Source organism: Euprymna scolopes, chromosome 12, assembly GCF_053919585.1.
Source record: "Euprymna scolopes isolate OS-2025 chromosome 12, ASM5391958v1, whole genome shotgun sequence".
Taxonomy (NCBI): Eukaryota; Metazoa; Mollusca; class Cephalopoda; order Sepiida; family Sepiolidae; genus Euprymna; species Euprymna scolopes.
In genome coordinates, this window is record NC_136493.1 from 84029485 (window position 1) to 84050371 (window position 20887).

At 32.0% G+C, this 20887-nt stretch overlaps 1 protein-coding gene across 1 annotated transcript in view; it reads right to left on the bottom strand.

Moving 5' to 3' along the window:
* Nucleotides 1-397: 397 nt before the first annotated feature.
* LOC145291077 (uncharacterized) overlaps nt 398-20887 on the bottom strand; it is a 240441-nt gene continuing 219951 nt past the window's right edge. Inside the window, exons 48-55 of the mRNA XM_080136591.1 lie at nt 20113-20277; nt 19541-19693; nt 18210-18356; nt 8700-8893; nt 7924-8025; nt 3882-3942; nt 2515-2798; nt 398-672 (exon numbers count right to left, since the gene is read on the bottom strand). Coding sequence (XP_079992717.1) covers nt 658-672; nt 2515-2798; nt 3882-3942; nt 7924-8025; nt 8700-8893; nt 18210-18356; nt 19541-19693; nt 20113-20277 — 1121 coding nt within the window. The 3' untranslated portion in view covers nt 398-657. The remainder of the gene's footprint in view (nt 673-2514; nt 2799-3881; nt 3943-7923; nt 8026-8699; nt 8894-18209; nt 18357-19540; nt 19694-20112; nt 20278-20887) is intronic.

Here is a 20887-nt window from a genome sequence, read left to right on the forward strand (position 1 = left end):
ATTAATGTCACATGTACACTGCCATAGTCGAAATGAAGGCGAGCATGAAATTGCTTGTTTCTTTGTTTTATTCTATATTTAAATAATATTGAAGGTAAATTATCTCTATGCATGAATACTCGCCTCAATTTTGCACCCCCTATTTAGCTATTCCTTTTTAATTGGTAATCTGTTCATTAGTGTCCACCTTGCAGTTTCTGAGAAGCCTGCATCACAAGTGACTTGTGGCTAGTAATACGTTTCTTAATTTTTTACAGGTATATGTTAGAATCATCTTTACGAAATAAAATGTTCAAGCGTTTACAAGATACAACATGCACATGAGTGAAGGAGAAGTCAATTTGCAGAAAAGTTGTTTGAAACAAAAAGATAAAGAACAAAGAAGTGTGAATTCTAATGCATAAATATTTTATTTCTGTTTAAGTTCATTTACAATTCATATTCGATATTCATATTATTATTTTTTAAACAATTATTATAGCTTACATTTATATTTTATTGATTAAAATATATTATCATGATATGTAAGATAATTCAATTTGTAATTAATTATTTTCATCAGAAATAAAAGTAAAAATGATTAGAGCTAACATCAATTCTCTGATGTTATGATTTGGAGTTTTGCCACTTTTCGGAGCTGGTGCATTTGTTGTCTACTTATTTTACATCTACCTGTCAAAGAAAATAAAAAGACCAAAATTTATTTGAAATTTTTGAGATGAGGATTGATGATTTATTTGGACTATTCTCATCTTGATTGTTTTATTCTCAATGATGCCACCTTCAACCTTCTTTGAGTGCGTCTTTTTAAACACAATCTTGCTGAAACAGTGCGAATATAATAACCAAGATAAGAATAGTAGTCTAATCCACAAAATTAATACTATGAAAGATATCACCAATGAAATCTGGTATGATGATGAATGATGTAAAATTAAATTTATTTGCAATGAAAACACCTTGATAGATGAGTTTAAAAAGTGAAAATGAACACAGTAATGAAAACTAAATTCATTCAGCAAATGTTAAACACAATAATTTTACATATTTAATTAGGAACTTCCGTTCTTATTTTACAACTGAAATATTTTTTGTTGTTTTTTATCCGCATCAATTCTATTTTAATATTCTGCTTATGTCAATAAGTGCTTATAAGATGAATGATTTTATAGGTGGTTACATAAACTATCTTTAAATTTATTATTTATTTGTTTTGTTTTTACTGGGTTCTACAAATCAATTAACTTGTTGCTGAGAGCATCTAATATCTTATAATTTTCTGATGCAGATTGTCTTTTTGCATCATTTTTTTTCATAGAACTAGACAAAAACTTTTATAATTAATTCACATTTAAGGATATGATATAATATCAGCAATTATGTTCAGTGATAAAACACTAATTGCATCTTATTCAGTCATATTAACAATTATCTGTACCGGTGTGGTTTTAGTTTTGTTTTGCCTCTTTTTTGTTTTAAATAAACCGTTTGTTTTAGTAAATTATAATTTTTAAATGTTCTTTTGAAAGTAAAAAGTAATTATTATGATATCGTTTGATCATTAAATTGTTATAAAAATATATGACAAATTTTGTTAAGATATAAAAGTTCTTTTAATATTCATTTATAAAATGATTGGATGTAAATAGTTTTCAAAATTGTCAATCATTTAATACACACATATTTGCAGGAAGGACTTTGTATTCGACAGTTTAAGTGTTTTCAAATTCCTTTTACATTTCAAGAGTTATGAAGTAATTCATTTTTATTTTCAATTATTAGCAAAAATTTAAAGTAGCTGCCTTGCTTATGAAGAAAACAAAATGCATTGTGGTTGATTTAAAATGAGATTTTAAATGTTTATTTTAGTATTTTATGCAAGTACATTTTTGATTTCAATAAAATTTGATTACTAGTAGATAAAAACTGTAAATCATGTAGAGATAAGAAATAGTCACACAATTTTATTAACATAGAAAATAAAATGTGTTCTTATACTAAAAAAATTGCTTTTCTTTTGATTCCTTGTTAATATTAGAACCAATCAAATTGCGATTATTGATGAAGGATGATTAGTGACTCGTTCTCTGTTTAAAATTTGACACCTCACATCTATTTGATATTAATTTTTTTCATGAGAGATTAATAAGAGAAATTAATATTCTCTCATTTAGTGTTGTTTATAATAGAAAAGCACATTCTTAATGCCGATTATTAGCTTATTTCCATCAAAATAATCTACTCATGTTTATTTTATCTTGTAACAATAGTGAAAATGTAATTATTAAAACTAAAGGTTTCCTTAAATAAATTTGATTTGGTTCAATCAATTCTCATCTAATTATTTTTTATATTGATGTTATTTTAGCTATAAGAGAAAAACATGATTGTTTTTGCACTGAAACAATTTTAAAAAATCACATTAATTTAATCTGGACAATTGCACAACAATACGATTTTTAGTTTTTAATAATTTTTTTATTTAGTTTTAATAATAGAAGAAGATATACTTACACAAGGTTTGCATTCACAATCACAGACATTGGGTAATTTCATCAATTTCTCTTTCCCGTTTTTACATTTGAAATGGACGATTTTATCTCCTTTGAATTTCATTGTACAACATTTGCAATCTGTTTTCACTTTGACTGGTTTATTTTCATAAGCATTATACGGAACGGGCATAGAAGTACTGTTTCCACAGGTTCCTTCACAATAACCATATGTTACTTTATCTTTACTCACACAGCCGTCACTGAATATATAGTCTTCCTTGTGCCGCAATGAGCATGATCCATCTAAGAAGAGAAAATTTTAGTCGATTATGCTTTATTCAAATTTAAAGCGAAATCAAAAATAACCACAAATATTTACTTTTATAAATTCCTGTTAAAGGTTGAGCTTGTAAATGTTTTAACCATTGAAAATAACTTTTGATTTGAAAGTTGAAGAGTTTGTGCAAAGTAAACGGCTGAATTATGTAATTGATTATCTAATTTCATTGTGTTATTTATTTATGTATTTGTTATGTTTCAACCTCTTGTCCATGACCCAATGCTATATCGACTTAAACACCCTTGGGCAAGGTGTTTGCCTCTACCTCATTCACCACATTGAACTCCATCTTCCCAACACCTTTTTTTTGCCTACCGTATCTCCCAATCCTATCAACTAATCATTCTTCCCACTCCCTTCCATAATCTTGGATGTGACACAAAAGCTTGATGAAACCCCAATATGGGAGCTTTTAGAAATTATCACTATTTACAGGGTTCCATTTATGAGTTAAATAGAAACTATTGTTTACAAATCATTTTAAAAATACACACCTACAAAATAAATTATAAACTAAACGTATGCACAACATATGCACGCTTTTGACATAAAATGACAATGTTTCTTGACATGTCATAAAACTCAATCACCAACTCTGTTCATGTACATTCCCATGCATTTCTTGAAAACAATGTTTTATATCTTTCATCTTTTAAAACAACACTTGTTGGTAAAACATGGACAAATACATGTTATTACATAAGTAATTTCTCAAATTTGTTTTCAATAGCAAAGATAAAAGTTTTTAAAATATTTTTTGGAATTATCTAAAACATAAAAAGTAGAAACTTATGAAAATAAAATATTAATATCCGAAATGTCTCTTAAAAAGTATATGTAGAAAGCAAGAAGATTAATGGTTAATGTAATATTCATACTTTAACAGCAAATAAATATTTTTAAAAGCAAATAATAATTAACTCTTATTTGATTCATTTCAAACATCCGTTTTGATTTAAAGAAAATCGTTAAGTTTTAAATTCAGCATTTAAAATCCTTTGCTTTATTAGTTTAAAAAAAAAAAGAAAGAAAACAAATGCGCTTACTTTTCTTCGTTCTGCAGCGAGGACAGCAAGGGCTAGCTGGATCTTGATAAAGTTCTTCATCCTTCATGATAAAAAAAATTCCGTGAGAGATATGTGAATAATTGGATAACGCCTATATCTAATGAAAATAGGGTCGTTTTCTTGTCGCTAAAGAAAATGATTAAATATTATTTTTTATTAAGAGTTCATAATTAGTACATAAAATTGAATTGAAATTAAATGTCTGTACTAAGAAAAAAAAAACTTATATAAATAATTAAATATTACTTTTAGTTTATTTGTATTTAGACACTGTCATAAATATTTCATCTTTGACATTTATTTAATCATTTTTGTTCTTGCAATTCTCTAAAATATCCAGTGATTATTATGTATCATAGGTTCATTGTGACAGTTTATTCAACACAAGTTTCATCTTGTGAATGTGCGTTTGCATACTATAATGATAAAGATTATTATTAGGCACATATTTTTTACTTTGAGGTTTCAAACTATTTTCAAACGGCATGGAATGTTATACTCCATGAAAGAGAAATATGCAATCAGAACTCAGTTCGAATTTGGAGATAGTAAATGGTTTTCATAGAAAAGTTGACTTAAAATTGAATCCAGTTCAATAATGAGCTGTCCGTTTACTTTGTATAAATTAATAACAAGGAAACTCATTATACTCCAATTATTAATCCGTGTGTATATGTTTTCCTGGTAAAATCAAATTATGAAAATCTCAATCAGTATATACAAGAATAGGCGTGTTATCTTAATGTGGTATTGTACTTGAGTAATTAAAATGAAATTGTTGCCTCTATAAAAAAAAAGAACGAGAACTAATGAGATAGTATATGGTTTGCTAGCTAATTTAGTGATTTGTAACTTTGTAACTTTGGTTTAGTAAACCTTCTTTTCTATCCTTAATGTTTGTTAGAGTTTTCCCTAATTATTTGATACCCTTATTATAAAGCTTAAACAGGTCAAATCCTATGTCTCATAAAATTCTTTATATTATCAAGTCTTATGGCAATGTTATCCATACTAGTCGAGTCGATATGTCCTTGTAGTCGAGTCAATACATTTGAGAGTCGGCTTGCTTTTGTTCGGTTGAGGTATGGTTCCGCTTAGCCCTAGGAGGTTCAGCTTTTCAGGCTTTACCTTCTATCTTTTAGGTGAGTTTTGTTTATTGCTAAGCACCTGATGGCCTTTCAACCAGTGGGGCTAGTCAGACATTTTTTGTAAGTCAGATTGCCCTTCTTCTAGTACATTTGCTTTTCAAAACACCACGTGTTCTTGTATTTAACCTCTGAGACTGACTCATTTAAAGGTTTCAGTTAATATAGTTAAACAAATTATGAATGATTCTCTAAGTAGAATCTAAACAATTGGCTATGAGTTAATAGAACATGTTGGAGGCTATGTAAGGAGATTTTCTGTTGAACTGCATCTTTTGTATTCTTTGTTCCAAAAGTAAAATTTTTTCTTCTTAACAAGTTTCCTATTATTACAAAAAAATGTTTTTCATTCATCTTCATATAAATACTAGAATAAACTTTCAACTGAAATAAAATGATTAAATTATAAAATGAAGTTATTATTTTATTATTAATATAATTACAATATATTATAATTACATTTAAATGTAACTACAATTATATATATATATATATATATATATATATATATATATATATATATATATATATATATATATATATGTTATACCGGCCTTCCTTGAACAGAGGAACTTACACCGATTAGTACTATAAATAGCGCTAGTAATTCCAACACCGGTGAGAGAGATGCGACTGCACTTCAACTGCTAGCCGAGTGCCCAGCAGATATAGACTAAAAATGGGTCTGAACACATGAGTGCAAAGAAGCATTTCAGGAAATTAAAGAGATTTTAACGTCTGAGTTGTTTCTAGCACATTATAATCGCAAGCATGAAATTATAGTTGCAAGCGATGCCAGCTCCTATGGCATAGGAGTATGCATTTTACACAAAATGGATGATCGAAAAGTGAAACCCATAGCACATTCATCCTGATCACTTTTGCCAGCCAAAAAGAACTACTCACAAATTGAAAAAGAGGCGCTAAGCATTATATTCACGGTAAAGAAATTTCATCATTTCCTGCACGGTAGGCAATTTCTGTTACAAACAGACTACAAACCATTATTAACGATTTTCGGATCGAAAAAGGGACTACCACAACATACGGCGAATAGACTGCAAAGATGGGGTACCATACTTCTGAATTACAATTTTCAAATGGAGTATGTACCATCTAAAAAATTTGGTCATGCAGACGGGTTATCAAGGTTAATACCTAAGCAGACAGAACGATTGGAGGATATTGTAATAGCAGCCATTGAAGTAGAAGTTGAAGTAAAAAATATGTTATGTGACATAATAAGTGAATTTCCAGTAACGTTTGGTGAGATTAAGAGTAAGGCAGAGGTGGACGCATTTATTATACGCATGAAAGAAAGGATCAACAATAATGAACTGGATGAAGAAATTTATTTAATTTGTGATAACGTCCTGTTATATAGCGACAGGGTCGTAATTCCTATGACATTACAGAAAAGAATGCTCAATGAATTCCATGTAGGACATCCAGGTATATCAAGAATGAAAATCCTTCCTCCGACTCAATTCAGATCGTGGCCAAAACCGGGCCGACCTTGGTGTAGGATTAATTTAGATTTTGCAGGACTGCTAGACGGGTTCTACTATCTCATTGTAGACAGCCTATCTAAATGGCTGGAAGTATTAAAATGTAAGAATCCCACATCCAAGGTAACTATCAACTTCTTTTATGAACTATTTGCTAGGTTTGGAGTAGTAGACTGCATTGTTACAGATAATGAAACGCAATTTACGTCTACCGAATTTGAACATTTTTGTAAGGATCATCTACTCGAGTATATAACCATTCCACCATACCACCCAAGAAGTAATGGACAAGCAGAGAAATTCGTTGACACATTCAAGAGAGCTCTGAAAAAAGCTAGTGGGTCGCCAATGGATAAGTCAATCTAACAGTTTTTACAAGTCTACAGAGTCACTTCGAATGTAAACATCGAAATGTTGAAGACACCTGCTGAGGTTATGTTCAGACGCAAGGTTAGATCGATTTTTCACAAGTTGTTAACAAAACCAGGATAGGCAAAACCTCAAAAAGCCGATAAAAAAAAATGGTATAAAGTTGGCAAAAGAGTCTTCTACAAGATTCATAAAAATAATAAGACTTTCTGGGAGTCCGGCATGGTTGAGAAACAAATAGGCAAAATGGTCTACATGACTGAAGGACCAGACTTCGTGCACAAACGACACACTAACCAAATTCGGAAAAGATACTCGAACAGTGAGGTGACCAGATCGCCCGAGGAGGACATCATGGACACAGTGTTTGATACTTTTCCGGTGCTCATACCAGAGACAGCTCCGGAGAACAGAAGATCAAACAGAAAACGGAAATCAACAGAATTGATTAGGGTGAACCCAAAACAAAAACGTTATTAATCCCAGACAGGATATTTTCAAAGGGGGTGGGGGTGTTATACTGGCCTTCCTTGAACAGAGGAATTTACACCGATTAGCACTATAAATAGCGCTAGTAATTCCAACACCGGTGAGATAGATGTGACTGCACTTCAACTGCTAGCCGAGTGCCCAGCAGATATACACGCTTTCCTATCTTTGTACATTATTGTTAATACACTTGTTCCTTAACTGAACCTTGACTTGATTGTTCTTATTTTCACTGTTGTTCCATGACACAACAATATATATATATATATATATATATATATATATATATATATATATATATATATATATATATATATTATTAATTATAATTATATTCTATATATTATTACATTATATTAAAATAATGAACTTTATTTTACAATTTTTATGTGCTGACTTTTTGTATGCGTTAAAAATTCCATCATCATCAATCTAAAAATGAAAAACATTTTTAGATCTCATAAAAATGTGTAAAAAATAAGTTATAAATTTGAAAAAGTAATTACTTACGACATCACATGTAGGTATTGGACATATTCTATGTCGAATTCTTGAGCCAGAAACACATTCATATTTATAGCAAGCCTCTTCAGAATCCCAAATCATTCCATTCTATAAGAAAATAATTTTCCATAACAATTATTAGCATATAATTTATATTCAGGTTACCATAAAGCATAACTTATCTTAAAATAAAAGTGTAAACAAATCTTCAAATGCAAATAATCGAAAAATATATATCATTCTGAAAAGATAATTTAATTTTAGATATATATATTGTAGACAAAATATACAAATTAAAAAATGAAATAGAATTTACTTTTAGGATTGCTTTGCGTTTCATTATAGATCGAGTAATATTTCATGACATTAACATTGACGAATCATATTCATTAGAAAAGAATTTGATTTTCTTTTTCTTTTTATGACAATTTTTAAAGATTATTAGAATGTAGACTTATTTAATCAATTTTATTTTTAAACTAGAAATATATAACTTGACAACTTCATAGAACTAAATTGCATATGTACATATGAACTAAATATAATCCAGATATACTTAAAACAATGGAATTAATATCAAGAGTATTTTAATTTCAATTATTAATCAAAGTTTTGACTGAATTCAACATAACAGTCACTTCCTTAGTTGATTTTTGCATTGCATATATATTTCAATCATCAATTTTTGTCATATTTAATGTTCGTATTTGGAACAATAACATTTTAAAAAAATCTAATAAAGAATGAGAAACAAATTTTGAATATTAAATAATGTCAGCAACCTTATATCGTTTTCCATTGACAATGCAGTCATTACACTCTTCCAGTGATACACATTCACCAAGTGAATTTTTGTATTCAGGGCATGCACATTGTGGAGAAAACACTTTGACTATGTTCTGGTTGATATCAAATCGTTGATTACATGTGAGTTCATTTTTGGAATAATTAGTCCACACTTGTCCATTAAAGCAATCTAAAGATAAAATGAAATAAAAATTAATACAACAATACAAAGAAAAAAACTGATGCATTCTAGCTCAATACTGTTTATCAGTATTTTCTACTACATACAAATTGTCATATAACTAAAGAATCTCTACATGTTTGTAACTGAAGCAGGTTAGCTTCAGTCTCCAGTCTGAGTTTATGTTGGGGATGCACCCCTACTGCAGGAATAATGAACTCGATGATGTCACTTCCATCCATGATGTTACTTCCGGGTAACAAGGACCGGTTTACCAAGCCAGTAGAGACGAATCCACGGAGAGTATGGTTGTCACCCACTAGTCCTGCAGTTGAGAGAAGATATTACTCAATTTACCTTTTTCATGTATTTTCGTTAATAAATATTTATTTAACTGTTGCTGTGTTCTTCCTCGTCAATCATTCAAATACTAACATCACAGCATTGGTGAGCGAGGAACCCAAAAACAACTGTTTGGAGGCGAGATAATTCAATTTTACAATAAAATAACTTATCAGTGACTATTCGAAATAGCTTAGCTAGGACCCCTAAAGAAAAAACAAAAATAGAAACAATGCAAGTAAGCTCTGAGTTAAATCCGAAAAAAGTTCGGACTAAATCGTAAGTAAACCCTTTTTGTCTCTTTACAAAAAAAGTGAAAGAACTGTAAACCAGACGTTTTTTGGTAATGTTTTTTTATTTTTTTTTAAGTTGTGCAAAAAAGTAATTTTTGTTTCTGAAAAAAAAAAACACCCCGACTTCTGTTATAAAGCATTTTGTAGTTTGAACTTTTTTACTTGTGACAAACAAAAAAGAAATTAAAAAAAAAACATGATGCTGTACTTTGTGAGGACAAGGAAAAAAAAGAATTGACCTAAATTCTAAGTACAACTGTCCACTTTTTATGCAAATTAGGCTTTTCAGCTGGAAGAGAAAAGACAACTTCCCTTTGAAGAATATAAACTGTCTATTTTTAAAGACTGACCTAATTTTGCGCTCATGTATTGCAGTTGACTTGTTCATTGATTAATTCATTGCGAACTGGAAAACTGAAATTTTTAATTTGCTCAAGTTTTTTTTCTCCTTGAGTTTTGAATATTTTTTCTTTTCCTAGCTGTCGTTGGAAATGAACATTTTATTTTATGAAACGAGGACATTTTGTTTGCTAGTGGGCAAAGAAGCTATTTTTTGTTGCAGTAAGTTTTTGGAAAAAATTCTCCCCTCCCCCCACGTTAGTTTACCTTTAAAGTTTTGTATACAGAAATATCTAGTGAGACTTGATAGCCTTCACACACAAACACAAACAAAAAAAAAATTTTTGTCATTTGTCTGGGAAGGATATCCATTATGGAGGACTTCAAGGTTATAATTGCACAATTACTAAGGGATCAAATGGATCACCAGCAAAAATTGGAGGGTAGTTTTAAAGACCAAATGCAACAACAAGCACAGCGGCAACATATGTTGGAGGAGAAATTGCTTCTTCAACAGAAGGAACAAAATGAGAAATTGCTACTTCAACAGAAGAGACACAAAGAATTGTTTTTAAAAGTGTTGTATAAGACAGAACACAGTGATGACAGTACTGCATTTTCCCAAAACAACATATGGAATTCCATCGATATGTTTAACTACCTATCCGAGTAGGATATGACGTTTGATGATTTTGTATAAAAGATACGAGGGCTTATTCACTGTTGATTGCCAATAGTGGAGCAATGCCAAAAAAGTCTGTCTACTTCTACAGAAGCTGGGGACCACAAAATATAGTAAGTGTTGACTATATTTTACCCAAGAAGACGAGTTGAAATTCACTGAAGCAGTCAAGCTCTTATATAAACTCTTCAGCCCAAATACGACGCCTTTTAACAAGAGATGGAAGTGCTTCAACATGGCAAAACGTGACGACGAAGACTATATCCCCTTTGCATCTATTGTTAACAGACACTGTCACGATTTTCGTCTAGCTGAATTATCAGTGGAGGATTTCAAATGTTTAATTTTTGCACAGGATCTCATCTCAGCAAAAAACTCAGAGATAAGATGACAAATCCTAACTAAAGTCGAAAGTGAACAAGGGCTTACTCTCCAGAAGTTAGCTGAGGATTGACGATGTGTAGTTAGTGCAAAGAACGACTCACAAAACATCGAGGAATCAGGAATGTCATATGTGCGAAGGACTAGTTTCAGATCAAGATTACTCTCCTGGAAAAAACAAACAAACGAAAAGAAAAAAACATGCACAAACAAAGAGTGACCATACAATCTCCAAACTTGATTCACCCACAAGGTCATGCAACCATTGTGGCGAACATTGGTCCGTTAGATGTTTTTACAAAAACAATATATGCAATGTGTGTGGCAGGAAAGGCCACAAAGCAATGTATTGCAAAAGGGACAAAAACAATGGCCCAACAAGCAAGATCTGATAGGGAAATGGAGAAGAACTGGCGGAAATACATCACAGTTAGCATTCTCAATAAGATAGTGGAGTTACAGTTGGACTCTGACTCAGGCCAGTCCATTATCAACCCACTGACATGGAAAAGGTTGAAAAAAACAATCATACGTCAGATAAATAAGTCAGCTCAAGCAGTGACAAGCAAAGTAAAATTTGAGGGAGAGTTGACACTCTCTGTGACATTAACTGGTGCTACCAAAAAAGTGAAAGTTTATGTACACAAAACATCTGAAAACCTCTTTGGAATGGATTTAATGGTGTGATTTGAATATGAAACTAACTTATGAACAAATTCTGCCATAAGGTAGAAGACTCATCTATGGGGGCACAACGACTGAAGGACGAGTTAAAGGAAAAATTTCCAGAGGTTTGCTCATTGGATCTCAGAAGATGTACCAAGACTATAGTCAGATTCGAACTGAAGGAAAACTGTCTACCTGTTTTTAAAAAAAAAAACGAAAAATTCTGTTTGCGGTAACTGAGAAAATCAATAAGGAACTGGATTGGCTACAAAATGTCGGAATACTATCGAAAGTGAGCATTGGGCAGCCCCTACCGAATATGTGATCAAAATGACTAATCAGAGTCGTGTATGTGCAGATTTTTCTGTGGGCCTGAATGCAGCTTTAAAAGATTACCACTATCCCCTCCCCACACCCCAGGAGATATTCAACAAACTAAATGGTAGTAAAATATTTTCTAAGGTGAATTTAAGTGACGCATACTTACAGATCTCCATCAAGAGGGAATGTTCTGAACTCCTCTGCCTAAATATGCACAGGGAACTCTACAAGTTTGAGAGGTTAGCTTTCAGAGTCAAGATAGCACCTGTGATCTTCCAGCAAGTCATGGACACCAAGCTGGATGGTCGCGACTTCACTTTCACCTACTTAGATGACATCATCATTGCCAGTAAATCCACAGGCGAGTATTGTGAACACATACCTGAGGTTTTTGAAAGAATTCAAAGCTTTGGTTTTAAAGTGAAAGAAGCTAAGTGTGACTTTCTCATGAACAAGATAAAATACCTAGGTCATATAATTGATCAAAACGGTAGACACCACGACCCTGAGAGGGCAGAAGCCATAAAGAACATGCCTGCTCCTGATAATATGCAAGCTCTCCAAAGATTTCTGGGATTGGCTAACTACTACCAAGTTTTCATAAAGAACATGCATGATTTGTGTGCCCCACTGAATAACTTAAGAAAGAAAAGGCCTAGAATTTTACGCCTGAATATCAAGTGGCGTTTGAGGAAATCAAGGATACTTTAACATCGGATCTTTTTCTTACACACTATGATCCAAAGCTGAAAATAATAGTAGTGAGTGATACAAGCTCATATGGTGTTGGAGCTTGTATACTTCATATAATGCCCGATGGTACATAAAAAACGATCACCCATGCATCCAGATCTCTACTACCAGCAAGAGACAGTACTCGCAGATTGAAAAGAAGGCACTAAGTATCATATTCGCTGTTACAAAATTTCATGGATACTTACATAGCAAAAATTTTACATTGTAATGGACCACAAGCCATTGCTTACGGTCTTCAGATTCAAAAAAGGCTTACTGACATACAACGCCAATAGACTGGTGAGATGGGGTACAACCTTACTGAATGATAATTTTATACTGGAGTACTTATCATCAAAACAAATTTTCATGCTGATAGCCTATCTAGTCTGATATCTATAGAAAGGGAACCTTTTGGGGATTACATCATTACAGTTCTTCATACTGACTGCACAATAAAAACAATGATAGGCAACACAATTAAAGAGCTTCCGGTATCCCTACTTGAAATTAAAAGAGAAGCAGATAAGTATGACTTTATCTGCAACATCAAAAACAAGATCGCCATGAAGGACAACAATGTTCCTGAAGTTTTTTCGCTTGGTGATGAGATCTTACTATATGGTGGAAAAGTAATGATTCCAAAAAGTCCCCAGAAACGAATTCTATGAGATTTTCACTCAGGACACCCTGGAAAAACCAAATGAAGAGCTATATGAAGAAGCTATATATACTGGTCTAACATGGACAAAAACATTATGGAGATGATAGACTCTTGCGCAGGTTGTGCCCTCGCTGCAAAGCACCATATATCACATTCAAACCCTACCGAAGACTGACCAATTGTGGTCTAGAATTTATATCAACTTTGCAGGTCTGCTCGACGACCATTATTATTTAATTATATTTGATAGCTACACCAAGTTGCCTAAGGTATTAAGATGCAAAAGACTGACAACTGGGACAATAAATTTCCTGCATGAACTGATTGCTTGTTTCAGTGTAATAGACTGCAACATGAGTGACAATGGAACTCAGTTCATGTCTGCAAAGTTCAAAAGTTTTTGTGACACATTCCAAATTAAACACATCACTACTCCCCAATATTACCCTATCTCGAATGGGCAAGCGAAACATTTTGTTAACACTTTCAAAAGAGCACTGAAGAAGGCTCAAGGGATTCCAACAGATGAAGCCCTCCAACAATTCCTACACATGTATAGGATTACACGTAATCCTAACACACCAACAGTGGCCTCACAGGTGGAAACTATGTTTGCATGAAAGGTGAGATCCGTTTTTGACAAACTCTTACCAAAATAGTCAAGACCACAAGTGACCACTTGCATACCCAGTAAACGTTTCATGTTAGGAGAGAGAGTTTTCTTCGAAAGTTACAAAAATAACATCTCATTCTGGGATGTGGGTACGATCAGTAAGAGAGTCAGTGATATGGTATACATTGTTCAAGGACCGAAACATACCCATAAACGTCACCAAAACTAATTAAGAAGATGACACCAGCGATACACCACCTTTGGAGGAAGAACCGATCAACACTATTTTCGAAATATTTGATCTCGAACCTCCCCAAACAACACTTGAACGACGACAGTCGGTTTGGAAAAGAAAGGTCACCGATCCACTAATGATCGATTCTAAATGAAAGAAGTATTAACAGCTTTTATGAACAAAACACTTGCCTGGAATAATGGACTATTCCATGACGTCACGTCCGCCTATGACGTCACTTCCAGGTAACGAAGGCCGGTTTACCAAGTCAGAGACGGACTCATGGAGAGTATGGTTGTCACCCACTAGTCCAGCAGTTGAGCAAAGATATTACTCAATTTACCTTTTCATGTATTTTCGTTAATACATATTTATTTATCTGTTACTGCGTTCTTTCTCATCAATTATTCAAATACTAACACCACAACAGCTTATAATTTTTATTTTTTGTTCTCTCGTGGCTATCCAATATAAGACAATGGATCAGTAATAACTGTGGAGTGAACCACTATCTAACACCTAAATTACCGTGGATAGTGAAATCTGCTTCTGGACAACATTCTTGCCATGAAGACTTCACTATAGAAGATATAGCTATATCTTATGTATCTCATTCAACAACAAATGGCATGAAAGAATGTATGCTATTTAAAACAGTATCGACAAGGTATTTTTTAAGTGATTAAAAGTTGCAAATGCCACAGGACTCATGAGAAATAATTTAGTTGTAGAGAAGACATACTTTATCCAAAAATTGTGAAATTCACTTCAATCTTTCTTGATTAGTCTTAATATGTCCTCTTCGAGGTTGTACTGCTAAGAAAATTAGTGGACTTAATGAATATGACGAACTTTTATCTGTTGATGGTCAGTTTTTGTTTTTGTTTGTACAGGAGGTAAAAATCTGTCAACATTCTTATGTTACTTTTGGTATAGTCCACTTTTAACGTTCTTACATTCTGGAAATGTATGTATGACAGTTGCATTTCTTTACTAAATCTATGGACAGTTCTATGAAACATCAAAAGTCTATGTGTAAATTGATATAGCTTAATATTGAATTTGAAGATTGCTGAATATGGTTTATGAAAATCATTGATTTTGATTTGGTGGAAGACATTCAAGGTTAAAGGTTAACAATGCTTGATACTTTGTAAGGTCATTGTTTCAATTTTAGGTAAGCAATATGTGTTAAGTTGAGTATAGATATTCATAGTAGTTGAATAGTCTATATACACACATTTTTGTATGTTTTTAAGTCATCCATTAATACAACTATTTGTGCACATCTTGGTGAAGAATTTGGTAGTGTGATGAATCTTTTGATTTTCTGAGCAATGAAAACATGGCCAGCTGAAGTAATTTTCCTTAACAACTATAAGTTTTGCATTTTATATTTGTTATTAAACTATAAAGACAATTATTATGCACTGAAAGTTTTAAGTTCTTGTTTATATAGACTAAATTAATTGACAGATATAATTGCTGAAAATCCAGACCTAATATAACACTACAAAGATCCTCAAGAATTTTCGAGTTTGTCTCTGGGTAGAATTTTTTTTACATACAAGACTCTTCTGCACTAACCAATAGCAGATGTGTCATAAGAAAACTGTGAGATTGGGGGGAAAGGTTCAAATTGAGTTTGAGTTTTCAGGCAGTGTTTCTTAGCAATAAATTTCTCAAAGGTTCCTTAGTCAATAAAACCAACAATTTTATAACTATTCACTGCAAGGTCTACAGCAAAAAGAATTCAAACAACGGAGAAAAAAATTAATACACAGATAGAGAAAGGGAAACAATATTGTTGCAATCAGTTTTCTTTTGTTCTTGGATTGGTGCCGGTACTTTTTAGAACAATAGAGTGATCCAGCCATTTTCCCAGAAACATTAGCAGCAGACTGGATATATGTCTTCTATGTTAGATCTGAAGTGAAAACCAGTCTTAAGATCCTATAAAAAAAGCCGTTTCTTCATTTTGATTGTATAAAATAACAATCCTTGATTTTAGAGGTGTTAAAATTAACAAGTCAATTTTTACCCCAGTGCATCACATGTTCTAGCAATTAACAATGCTGTGGGGTGTAAATTGAGTTTCTCTGGACAAAAGATACCCTCCATGTTTACAAAATAATATGAGTTGGTCAAATTGTCAAAGAATGAAAAACTTTCTATATCTAAATTATTCAAAAGTATAATACATGCCAAAGATGGCATCTTTCATATTCGAGAGGGTCAGTCAAAGGGAAATAACTCATATATTCCAGCTATCCATATTTGTGTAGCACCAATTATAATTAAAATGTCAAAATTGTGGAAATACAGAAAAGACAACAAATCTTTAAATGCCAACAAATTCAGATATAACATATATAATTAATATAATATATATAATAAATGCATGCAATTTTGAAAACAAAATAAAAGAATCCCAAAATTAGTGCAGTACAGGCCAATAAGTCTCCTGTGCATTATGAGTAAGTTGTTGGAATCCATATTAAATAAAGTAGTCAACCACCTCAGCAGAAATAACTTTCTTAGTGACATGCAATATGGTTTCCATTCTGCTAGATCTACAGCAGATGTGCTAATGGTTATATCTCATAGGATTAGTGAATCACTCAACAAAGGCTCCTTTTCCAGGGCAATTGCTCTTGACATATCAAAGGCCTTTGATAGAGTATGGCATAAAGGTTTACTTCACAAGATCTCTAGCTACGGTATAGCTGGAAATGTCTTCTCAATTATTAAATCATTTCTCTCTGATAGGTTCATAAGAGTAGTGGGCAGAAATCAGAAGCTTTTAGAATTAATGCTGAAGTCCCTCAGGGGTTCATCCTGAGCCCAACTATCTTCCTGATCTATATTAATGATCTTCCAAATCACATCCTTACATCATTCGTAGACATCTATGCTGATGACACTACTATCTATGGTAGCACATCTAAGATAGTAAATGACCAAGTTCTCTCTTATTCTCTCTCCTCTGATCTTAAGCAAGTGGTACAATGGGGGAAAGAGGTGGCTTGTTACTTTTAATGCATCTAAAACCAAGCTTTTATCTTTATATCATCAACGCTCTGATCCTCATCTGGTATCAATTGAAATGGATGGCTCTCGTCTTGGGGAGGCTCCATGTTTTGACAAGCTTCTGGGCTTGACCTTTACTCCTGATCTGAAATGAAACACATACATTAAATCCGTTGCCAAGGCCACTGGAAAAATGGTGGGATCCTTCTATCGATCCAGTAGATATCTCACTACTGATGCAATTCTCTATCTATATAAGAGCCAGGTACGTCCAAGGATGGAATACTGTTGCCACATCTGGGCAGGAGCTGCTAGAAAGAACTTGATAGAGTTCAAAATAGATTTGTAGCCTTGTGGGGGATGTCGTTTTCTCTTCCCTGCAACCTCTTTCTCACAGAAGAGATGTTGCGAGTTTGTCTCTGCTTTATCATTATTTTCATGGCAGGTGCTCGGCTGAGCTCCATTCTATGGTCCCCCCTCGCCAAACTTTCACAAGAAATACCCGTCTAGCAGAAAACACTATCACTAATTTCCCCCACTCTTTATCTGTGCCTAAACCTAAGCTTAGATTCCATGAGCAAAGCTTCTTTCTTAGAACTACATGCTTAGGGAATTGTCTTCCGTTTTTCTGCTTTCCAACTGACTACAATATGGTTGTCTTCAAGTCTGACGTAAACAAGTTCTTGATGAGCCGTTCCATATAAGTTAACAAATTTACCGAATCTCCATTACTAACGGTTAGTATTGTCCAATTTTTACTGTACACTCTTTAACCCTTATCCTTGAGTGGCCTCTTGGCCTTGATAAGCGGTGACGTCTATGTAAAAAAAAAATAGGAAAAAAGATGAAAAGAATGAAAGAATAGGAAAATGATTGTAACATTTATTGGTATAAAAAATAGTTTATGGAAAAAATGAAATAGACAAAGTTATAAAAATAAAAACATAACTCATGAAATAAAATTAAGACTAAATTACAAAGAGAAAACTAATTCTGTTAAAAAGTTTAACAACATTATACACACCACATTGATTTATACACTGTACTGTCTCTGAAAGGTTAGGACAGTCAAAGGCAAACTTCGATGGTTTTCTACGTCTAACACGGACTCCAATTCCACACTTTCCTTTGCATTTTGACCACTTACTCCATTGAGTGACTCGGCATTTTACTAAAAGTAAAAAATAAACCAAATATTTTATAAAGCATACAATAGATTGATGATAAAAATTTTCTGAAATTATTATGCAAATAATATAAACTAATGTAACTCAAAATGTTTTGAACTAATCTTGCTCAAATTTTAACTGATCCAGCTTTAATAATAATAGAATGGCCACCTTCAATTTCTGATTTGAATCCCATTATAAATCTATAGTCAATTCTGAAAATGAAAAAAAAAAAAACAATCGTGGCCAAAAATATAAAAAAAAAATTTACCTTTGGGAACCAATGAAATCCATGTCAGAAAGTAAGTCTGAATTTACCAAAACTCAATTGATAATAAATTGCTGTAATTGGAAAGAAATGTCACTACATTTCGATAGAAATTGTTCTATTGAAGATGTTGATCATTTATAGATGCTTTCATTATTTTGTTATTGAAATAATTAACTTGGTTGAAATAAGAAATTCATTTAACCGTTTCACCATTTAACTTTGAAGCATGTAAACATCTCCGATATTTAGAGACAATTTCATCACTTTTACGTTTTTTATTTTATTTAATTCATCTTAGTTAGTATTAAAAAGTATGATAAACTATTTTATTAAAAACTCAGTATAACATAACTTAATAAATTATTGTTAAATTTTATGACAATGTTATTGCTTTTGTTGTTGTTTGAGATATTATTGATGCTGTTAATATCATTTGTGAATGCAAGTCATTCTGTTATGTTTAGAGATATATCTTTTATGTTATCAACTAAATAGAAAATTAAAAAGCAAATATGCATGACATGGTTGAGAGCATTTGTCAGTGACAGTCATCATGAATTTGAAGGCTCAATCTTTGCTACAGACGATAATGACTATGAATAATATAAAGTAACATTTTTACCAAGTCATGCCTGATGGGATGAGAACAATCTAAATAAAAGATTCAGTTTGAAATTCTGTATGGGTTCCTGGGTGACTAGAAGATTTCCAAGTTCAAAAAGTTGCATGTGAAGAAGTTTGGAAGTAAGATTGGTGGAAATGTTGGGAATATAATTACCAAGATTAGATTAGATAAAATAATAAAAAAACAATCATGTGGAAATGTCATAAGAATCTCATATTTCAAGCTAATCAGGTGTTTTATAAAATGTTATTCTTTATTTCTTAATAAAGATAAAAAGCATATTTACTTACTTGAGCATGGTTGAGTATTACATTTCTCCGTTTCTTCAGATTTCAGTTCGCAGTCAGTTTTCTTAGGCAATATGTTTCTTTGACGCTTTCTTGTACCCGTACCACAAGAAACAGAACATGGCTCCCAAGAGCCCCAAGGATCAGCCATACAACCTGTTTGGCCAAAGAAAATAAGTAAACAAGAAGAAATTCTTTATTTGTAAATTAGTATCGCCACATTAGTTTATAAATTAATAAAATGAAACTTGATAGAGTGTTATTATTTTTAATTAATAATTATAAATATTACAAACAGCAATTATTTTTCTATGTATGATTAAAATAAAGTGTTATAAAATGTTATATTTCATTACAGTAAAATTAAGGTCTTACACATACCGTTGTCTCATTAGTTTTAGGGGTTATGTTTTTGAAAATTTCTGTTTTTAAATGTATAATACTGTTTATTTTCTTGTGTATATAATATTGTAAATACAATATTATATATAAGATTTCAGCTCATTATATCCTATATACATTTTCTTTCTAATCGTTTGTAAATATTCTTTATAGAATATCAAATTGAAACTTACATGGCACATTGTCATTACAAGTGACAGTTTGAGAGTTGTCGCCCTGACATGGTTTTCCGTTGCATCGGGGTACTGGATCGGAACATGATCTGGTTCTGTGTCGAATTCCAGAGCAAGTTTTGGTGCATGTTGTCCAAGCTGACCATTCAGTAAAACCTCCATCAACTAAAATTGTAAATGCAAATGTTAAGTCGTTAAAAGTTAATGAATGTTAAGTGAATAAAATTTCATAAAGCCTAAACATTAATATACACAGAGCATTTTCTTTTCATTATGTACTTATTAAATAAGATAACAAAGTAATAATATAAACATATATTTAGTTGTGTAATATTTTCTCTATTATTATTGATACCTAAATGAAGTTACACATGTAAAAATATGCATTAGAAAGAGTAAAATATTTTCTAAATATGTTGGTCAAATGTTTTTAAATATTTTAGTATATCTTTTTGCCATTATTTGTCTAGCTCACAAATATGTGGATGTATAAAATCTTGTTAATCTGTATGATGTTAAAATTCTGTGGATCGTTAATGTTTGTGCATAAAGAATGGGTGAAGAGAACTAGTGAGAGATGGAATGATGTAAGTAATTAAAATAAAGAGAAAGAAGAGCAATAAGAGAAGAGAGTGAATAAGTGAGGGAAGGGAGAGAGTAAAAGAAATTCTGTTACAATTGCATAAAGCATTGATATTGTTGAACCTGTTTAGCTATTTATTAAACTTTTTTTTATCTAGTTAGATGATGCACACTGTACGAACATTGGCCAAAT